The sequence below is a fragment of the Dipodomys ordii genome, unplaced genomic scaffold (assembly GCF_000151885.1).
Source record: "Dipodomys ordii isolate 6190 unplaced genomic scaffold, Dord_2.0 Scaffold100, whole genome shotgun sequence".
Lineage (NCBI taxonomy): Eukaryota > Metazoa > Chordata > Mammalia > Rodentia > Heteromyidae > Dipodomys > Dipodomys ordii.
The window spans coordinates 6,908,249-6,917,239 of record NW_012267316.1 but is presented as its reverse complement, the minus strand read 5'-3'; the positions used below and the strand labels follow the sequence as shown (position 1 = coordinate 6,917,239).

The 8,991-nt window shown below is 38.3% G+C and overlaps 1 protein-coding gene across 1 annotated transcript in view; it reads right to left on the bottom strand.

The window, feature by feature from the left end:
* Ptpn2 (protein tyrosine phosphatase, non-receptor type 2) overlaps nucleotides 1-8,991 on the bottom strand; it is a 77,642-nt gene that overhangs the window by 2,752 nt on the left and 65,899 nt on the right. Inside the window, exon 8 of the mRNA XM_013027143.1 lies at nucleotides 6,216-6,325. Coding sequence (XP_012882597.1) covers nucleotides 6,216-6,325 — 110 coding nt within the window. The remainder of the gene's footprint in view (nucleotides 1-6,215; nucleotides 6,326-8,991) is intronic.

Below are 8,991 nucleotides of genomic sequence, written 5' to 3'. Positions count from 1 at the left end.
TGTGGCTCAAGTGGTAGAGCGCTAGCCTTGAGCTGAAGAGCTGAGGGACAGCGCCCAGGCCCAGAGTTCAAGCCCCACAACCGACCAAAAAAAAATTATCCGAAGGAATGTCTTTAAATAGGACTTTTTGCCACTAGCTAATCACACTAATGTTCTCCAAAGATGAGCCAAGGAAGATCATAATCTTCTCTCAAGTGAGCCAAGCACTGGCTTACAAAAGAGAGGTTCCGCTTCTCCTGCACTTAAAAAATTCCCATGCAATTTCCTTTGTAGCAGCCCAAGACATTCATGGTATTCTAGCATTAAACAACATAGTACCAAAGAAGTCTGAAATATCCTCAAAGACGGAAATTATTTCTTCTAACAGACTGTCCAGAGATGGTCAGGCACTCTTAACATGTTTTCATTGTCAGTGACCACAAAGCCTCTCAAAGCAAGGCAAACCTTCCCTCTTATGCCACTCAGTGCTCATACTTTGCAGTGGATCTGTGCCAGCAAAGCACATAGGGACAAAGTCAGCAATAGTAGGGGGCCTGTAGATGCAAGGGACGCGGATCCTATTAGAACCTGGAAGAAAGCCTTTTTTTTTTTTGCCAGTTGTGGGGCTTGAAACTCGGCCTGGGCGCTGTCCATCAGCATTTCAGCTCAAGGTTGGTGCTCTACTACTTGAGCCACAGTGTCACTTCCAGCTTTCTCTGCTTATGTGGTGCTGAGGAATCAAACCCAGGGCCTCATGCATGCCAGGCAAGCACTCTACCACTGAGCCACCTTCCCAGCCCGAGAAAGCCATTTTTCTGAAGAGTGCTGAGAAAAAGCACTTGTGCAGAATGACTCAATGTTGTTTTGGGTCAATGGGAATGTGCTAGTCAGGAGATTCTTGCTGCCAAGAGAAAAATGAAGACAATACTCATGCTAAGGTTTCACCTAGTTTTCACTTCAGAATACTACACAATTCCTGAATATGGGGAATAATCAAACAACTGCAATCTGGACCAAGACAAGGGGTGGAGCTGTTCATGTGTACCAAGTACTGAGACTAGGGATTCCTTGGTATATTTCTCTACTAAGGCACATTATCATTTGTACACTTTCAAGAGAAAGGAGATTGCACAGCAATCTCATAAAAACTGCTTTGAAGACAGGTAGGATAAATGGAATAAAATGTAAACATGGGAACTGGGGGGTTGGGGGGGGAGGGCAGAATGACAAATGTTCACAGCAAACCATCCAGGCAATAACTAAGGCCTGTATTTCATGTCACAAGATGATGTATATATTATGCAGAAAATTTACATTCTATTTTTCAAAATTTTATGAGATTTTTATGTCCATTATCATTACTTTAAAAAGTCAAAGCCAAGCTGGGAGCTGGTGGCTCATACCTGTAATCCTAACTACTCAGGAAGCTGAGATTTGAGGATCACAGTTCAAAGCCAGCCTGGGCAGGAAAGTCCGAGGGACTCTTATCTCCAAAAAACCACTCAGAAAACTGAAGTGGCGCCTGTGGCTCAAGGGGTAGAGCGCTGGCCTTGAGCTGAAGAGCTGAGGGACAGCGCCCAGGCCCAGAGTTCAAGACCCATGACTGACCAAAAAAAAAGTCAAAGCCAAATAAGGGCTATAAAAGTCAAGACATTTTATTAGTTGTTAATGTGTAAATGACAATGCAGGACAGATTTCTACTGAAATCGTAGTTCCAAACAGGGGACAGATACATTAAATTTGGCCAAATGAAGACACTTTTTCTTCCTAGACTGTGGGTTCTATGTATCACTCAGGACCCATGTATGGACCTGCTAAAACAGTATAAACCAGTACTTACTACAGCCTTGAAATCCTGCCCGAACAAATAAGTGGTCTACATATTTAGTGGTATTTGGGTTAAGATTACATTTTAAAAGCTCTCTTTTAAGGTTTGTACAGGAAAGCTGGCTGCAGGGGTGTGCACCTGCAGTAGCAGCTGTTCAGGAGGCTGAGGTGGGAGAATCATCTGAGCACAAGGAGTTCAAGGCTAGCCTGGGCAACAGAGTGAAATGGCTTTGAAAAAAAAAAGAGATTTGTATCTGAAAGTAAAAATGAACACAATCTTTAAATCTGCACAATAATTGGGCAGAAATTATACAACGGTCAAAAAAACTTCTTTTGTGGAGTTTTGAGTTTGGGGCTTTGAGCTTGCTTACCCAGACACTATTACTGCTGACCCATGCCTCCAGCCTAGGTTTTTGCTTTTTATTTTTGACATAGTCTCACTTCTTGCCAGGCATAATCCACCCATGTCAGGCTTGCTGGCAACTAGGATGACAGGCACCTACAACCTCATCTAGTTGAGAAGGGGGACTCATGAACTTTCCTGGGCTGGCTGGAAGCCATAATCTCAACAATCTCAGCCTCCCAAGTGGTTAGGATTACAAGCATGAGCCAGTAGGGTCTGCTTCCAAAACATTTTAATACCATCAAGTTCTAGTTTCCACTTCTGTAAAATCTAGTCAGAGATACTCTAAGATAGGCAATCAGCTGCAGTTTTTGAGAATTCTCCAATTTCAAAATTAATCAATGGTGGCCATCATCGCTGTGAACCCAGGCTGAAAGGTCAGAAAGAACTGTTAAATCCCAGAGGACAGTTCCAGCCATCAACTACTTTTCAAAGTTCTATGTAGCTTTTGATTCATGCTTCATGCTGTTAGTTCTAGCTTATTTTTTTTTCAAAAAAGGCCTGAACACACTATATACAAGGTCAGTGTGAGTCACACCATTTCCTTGCATACCTGTTATGCTGAGCTCTGTTAACAGAAAATGATTAACAGGCTTAAAAAAGAAAAAAATCATTTCCCTTCCTATTCCTTCTTTGACAGCAATGTTAATATATAATGAAAGTAGAACAAAGTTGGGTGTGGGTGGCTCATGTCTGTAATGTTAGCCACTCAGCAAGCTGAGATTTGAGTATCTTGGTTCAAAGTCAGCCAGGGCAGGAAAGTCTGTAAAATTCTTATTTCCAATTCAATCACAGAAAAAGCCAGACGTGGTGCTGTGGTAGAGTGCTAGCCTTGAGCAAAAGGAGCTCAGAGACAGACAGCAGCATCCAGGCCCAGAGTTCAAGCTTTAGGAAGCAGGGAGGGGGGAAGGGGGAAGTGGGGAGAGTAGATAAAAAAGAAAGGATAGAAAACTTGACAAATATGTAAAATCTCTGCTAAACATGCCAAGTAGTCTTTACAATGTTCTGAAACACTGTGCATCTTTGTTACTTTAAAATAAAGGGCATTTTCAAATCAAACATGGAGAAATGTATTTTTACACCTGATGATAAAAATCAGTAGCAAGTCAACATAAAACAATGCTTGGCAAAACTTGGAAAGGAATATCCGTCATGACTTCAGCATTAAATGAAGGTTGTGTCAGTGTGCAGCAGGGATGGATGTAAATTAAAGATTCTGTCCTGAAAACAATATACCCAGTTTTGTTTTATTTTAAAATCTTATCTTCCCTTCCTTAATCTATTCAAAACTTGATACTTACCTGATTGGGTTCAAACTATATCACTTTTTTTTTTTGTACATACTAGGGCTGGAATTCAATGCTGTACATACTTGGCTTGGCTTTCTGTTCACAACTGGCACTCTACTACTGAGCCATACCTCCACTTCTTGCTTTTTGCTGGTTAACTGGAGATTCTCTTAAGATCTGTCTTCCTAGACTGCCTTTGAACCACAATCTTCAGACCTCCTCCTGAGTATCAAGGATTGTATGTGTGAACCCATAGGGCCCAACACCCAACTTTTAACATCTGATACACTTGGAAAAATTCTATGCAGACTAGGGCAACAATTTTCATAGATGCAGGCCCCACCAAGGACTGATAACTTCCTTCCTCTGGCCATTATTGGAAGCCACATGTTTCTGTCTCCCCAACCAGTACAGGACTGAGATGATGATCACCCATCACCTATTACCACATTGTAAGTTAGCACTCCTGAAAAATATTATTGGTAAACTGTTAACCTGTTTAAAGTTTTCACTGTCACCATTATCCTCAAAGATCTGCTCAGAGGAGGAAGCAGATTGGCTCTTGAAAGTCACTGAGTGTCCAGTATGGTGTGATTTTAAAAATATACTACCATATGTCTAGTAGAATAAAAAGTAGATAAAGAGGAGCGCTGAACCTATCAAAGAAATCATCCAGCAATATGCTGGACACAGTCTTATCAGTATTTCTTTCCTGAGAGAAGTCTTCATATTTTTGCTTAAAACAAGGTGATCTTCAAGTGGATCATTCCTAAGACTTACCCCCATTTAACTTTTGGGGTAACACACCATATTTTAGCAAGGATAAAAGACTTTAAAACCAATTAACAACCAATTAGATTTTGATGCCTACACTTAGGTTTAATACAAAAAGACATAAAAAGATGTCTCCCTTACCTCTTTTCCATCTCAAAGTTAAAGGACACAGTAATACTGAATCAGGACACAGGCACATGTTATATAGATCTTATTTAATATAGTACCCCCTACATCCTGCTTTCACACAGTTGATACATTCAAGTAAATTTAAAACACCTCCCTATACCAATGATTTTCAAATTACTTTTAAATGATAGCTGCTTCCTTCAAGACAACTAAACCTTAGCAGAAAATTTCCAGGTTGTATTAAAAGAGACAAAGCAGGGATGTTGTGGTTGGTAGCTTGAAGTCTTTCTGCTACCTCTGGGTGATCTTCTTGGAGATCCAATGTATGGAGTTAGAAAACCACTGAATGTCTGCTAGCAATTAAATTTATATCATCTAGTTAAGGTTTAAGTCGAATGAATCAAATACTGAATGGAATGTTGGGATTCAAATGAGCAGTTAAAATTCATTAGACAGTTTGTTTTTAAAATACTCATCAAGAAGTTAAAGGGACAATGGAAGGTTTACACATCATGTCACTATTTATTGAAGAAAAGAGAACTTGAAAAAAATCTTACTTCAAAACTTCAGTCTAGTGAACTGAAGTTTACGGCTTCTTTTACTTAAAATGAAATCATGACTTACCCCAATTATAAATTAGGATAATTACATTGAAAATTTCACAAAAATAAAAAAAACAACAAAAAACACAAAAATAAAACCCAAAACAGTATAAATCATGCATGGGCTTTACAGAATTCAGTTTCTTTTCTTTTTTTCTTTCTTTCTTCTTTTTGAGATAGAGTCTCACTATGTTGCTCACGCTGTACTCGAACTCACTATGTAGCTCAGGATGGCCTCAAACTTGTGATCCTTCTGCATGAGCTTCCCAGGTGTGTACTACCACACCTGGCAGAAACCAATTTTTTTTTTACAAAGTTTTGACAAATTGTTACTTTACTATTCAATAAGAATTTTCCTTCAAAGATACACATTGTGCCTTTGACTTTTCTTTTTTAAACAGGGCTAACTGTAAAACATAAAGGAAATGCAAATATGCATAGAAATTGCTTATTCACAGTTCTAACTGCTCATATCAAACTTTTTTTAGGAAAAGGAAAAATGTATCCAGTATACAATTGAACCAACATACAACTTATATTGTTTTGTGGTAAGACTTCAAATAGAGATTTTAAAAAGTACACTTAACTACAAAAGATTAAATACTTATAAAATTATCTTTACCCTGAAATGGTTAGGTATATAAAGTGTTGATGCCCATGTCAACAGTACATTATACATTACACACATTATTTAAATGACATTTTCTTTCCATTAATAATGTAGATAAAACCACAACATTTATTGCTTATATCAAATGCAGGTTAAAATCCAGATAGCCTCCAAAACCAATCCTTGTAATAAAGGATTTCTCAATGTTGGTCAAGTAAAATATTACGTTTAACATGTGTGAATACAGCTGCAAAATGTACCAGTTTTTCACAAACACCAATGTCTTTATTTTAGAGTAGTTTACAGTTTGGGTTTCAGAGGAACCTGCAGTGAAGATCCTGAGATGCTGGGCCTGTGACAGTAAGTATCACTTATCTGGCTGATGTCTATTCTACTGCACCGATTTTGGGTATGAGGCATTTGCTGCTAACAAACCCTTGAGATTAACGCAGCACTGTCAGCTACTAGTGCAGAAGCTTGCCAGGCAAAACTTTATTTATAGGACACGTTGGTGAAAGAACAGTGTCCAGCCAATCAAAGTGCCAACCAAAATGACTGACACAAACCCAATCTTAGTGAGAATAGGTTGCCAATATAACCACCTTTTTCTTTTTCGTTCAGTCTCATTTAGCCTCTGTTTCATCTGCTGCACCTTCTGAGCTGTGGTAGCCTTTCGGTCCTCTCGAATACGTTTCCGTAGAACACTGTAAGAGATAAAAACAAGTCAATGGAAGTGTACGCTCAGAAGGCTGTAACCCCAGTACAAAGGACCCAGGCACCAGCAAAGCCACATATGCCTACACTTTTCATCTCATTCCAACATAAATAAAAATGTGAAAGCTTCAATGTTCCAAGTGCTCCAGAGATTTACTCTTATAAATCGGCAACGATTTCTGGTCGTTTTATCTTAAAAATATTTTTAATGAGACCTGAAAAAGTGCATGATAGTTTCTTTTTCAAAATGTGAACTGGTAAACTGAGATAGAGAGGGAAGGGGTGACATTTTCAAAAAAGAAACGTATTCTTTACCTGACTTATGTAACTGTAAGCATTCTGTACATCACCTCTATAACAACAATGATTTTTTAAAAAAGTAAACTGGTGATCATCAGTTTTCTTTCGTTGACAACCAGGCAGTAGAAGCAGGAGGGGAAGACAACAGGTTCTCCAGTATCTAGCTCTCTTTTGCACCTGGTCATCATAAATATCCTTGGTAAAAACTGCTTGTTTGTATGACTATTATTGTTTTTTTGGTCGGTTGTGGGGCCTGAACTCTGGGCTTGGGTGCTGTTAGCTCTTCAGTGTAAGACTAGTACTCTACCATTTGAGCCATGGCACCACTTCCAGCTTTTTTCGGCTTATGTGGTGCTGAAGAATAGAACCCAGGGCCTCATGCATGCAAGGCAAGCACTCTACCACTGAGCCCAGCCCCAGCTGGGCTGACTATTATGTTGTGAGAGCACTTATGCTCCTGCTTGTCCACATATATGTTTCTAGCATCTTGGAAATTGTTTAATACAGAACTTTTAGTTCTGGCTCTGACCCTTAGTCCTAGGACTAAGAAGAATGTCCAATGGCAATATGCTAGTCATTTCACTTTTTAAAGTGTCACAAAATCTAACTCCCTCTGTTTACTTATCATATGTGTTATGGAAAAAGCCTTGCCAGTTTTTGAGTTCTTCCAGTAAATGTTTCCAAAGCATAGCTCTAAATATGCAGCTTAAACAAAAATCTTGGTTGCTTCTTCAATGCCTACTATATTAAGAAAGAACTTTTTCCTGGCCAAAAAGGTCTCTCATATCCATAAAAAAAGATGATTAGAGAAACCCAAATTGTAGAGCAATCTGAAAGACAGCAAATTAATAAGCAAAGGAGAAAAAGTATCTGGAGAACAATTCTTGATTAAAGTAGACCAAAGAATCCTATCAATTAAATGCAATGCAGGATCCTTGATTAGATACTGAATTATTTTTGTGTTTTGAGATAGGGTTTCACTATGTAGTTTAGCTGATCTTGAACAAGATCCTTTTATTTTTGTTTTTGGTGATACAAAGGTTTGAACACAGGGCCTCCCTCTCTCTTTTGGCACACACTATATCACTCAAGCCCCTTTTTGCTTTATTTTTCCGATAGTGTCTCACAATTTTTGCCCAGGGCCAGTTTAGGACCATGATCATCAAGAGCTTCCTGTTACCTGGGATTACACATGACTGGCTTGTTTGTTCAGGTGGAGTCTCATTTGACTTTTTACATGAGCTTATCTCAAACTGTGATCCATCTTTACACAGTTGGGATTTTAAGAGTTTGTCTGACAACTATGTACTGTAAGATATTAATTTCCAGATATTAATTTCCAGAAAATACACTTGAAAAGCTATGCAAATTGAAACCCCCTTGTACAATTGAAACCTTTTTTTTAAAATATATTTTTATTGTGAAAATACTGTACAGAGGGGTTACAATTACGTGGGTAAGATAATGAGCACATTTCTTATCAAGCATTGTAGCCTCCTGCTTTTGTTTCCCCTTCCCATCCCTTCGTATCCCTCCCCCCGCCGTCTCCCCTCCACCAAAGTTGTAAAGTTTGTTTTTCGACATAACGTCTTGTACATCTTGAAACCTCTTTGTATAATTACTTTTTAAAAAAGTAATAAAATGATAGAATAACTGTAAAAAGCTATACAGAAGACTTCTTAATCAGCTACAGAAATCTGGACATGTACTATCTGTTAGAATATTTTGTGTCACATGTCTTTGGTAAAGTGGAACTTTCATATATGACAGAAATAGAGTTGTTAGGGGATGTATAGAATTGTCAGACAGTTCCTCAAAATGTTAAATGTGGAATTATTACAGGACTCACTACTTCTAGTTATCTACCCAAGAGAATGGAGAAACAGGTTTATGAATGCAAAATCTTTTCAGAATTGTCCAATTAACATTGTTACCTCTCATTCCTATTCTGTTTAATTCTCCTCTTTTCACCTCTATACACCTTCAATCTTATGGAATTTAGCCTATTTAATTAGCAATTTACTAATAGTTTGCCAATTTGGGTGCTTCTTTTCCCCTCACAATGTATTAGCAACTTGTGAATTATCTTTGTAGTCTATGGTGTTAAATATTCAGATTAGTTCAAATAACGAGAAATACCTGTTTATGTAAAAAAATTTTTTTTGTAAAAAACTTTTTGAGACATATTATGACCTATGCAAGTTATTACTCAGAATTCACTCTCTGAACTGAAAATTAATCATGACAAATATAAAAGTACATGAAGAGGAGCTGGGAAGGTGGCTCAGTGGTAGAGCGCTTGCCTTGCATGCATGAGGCCCTGGGTTCGATTCCTCAGCACCACATAAGCAAAAAGAAAAAAGC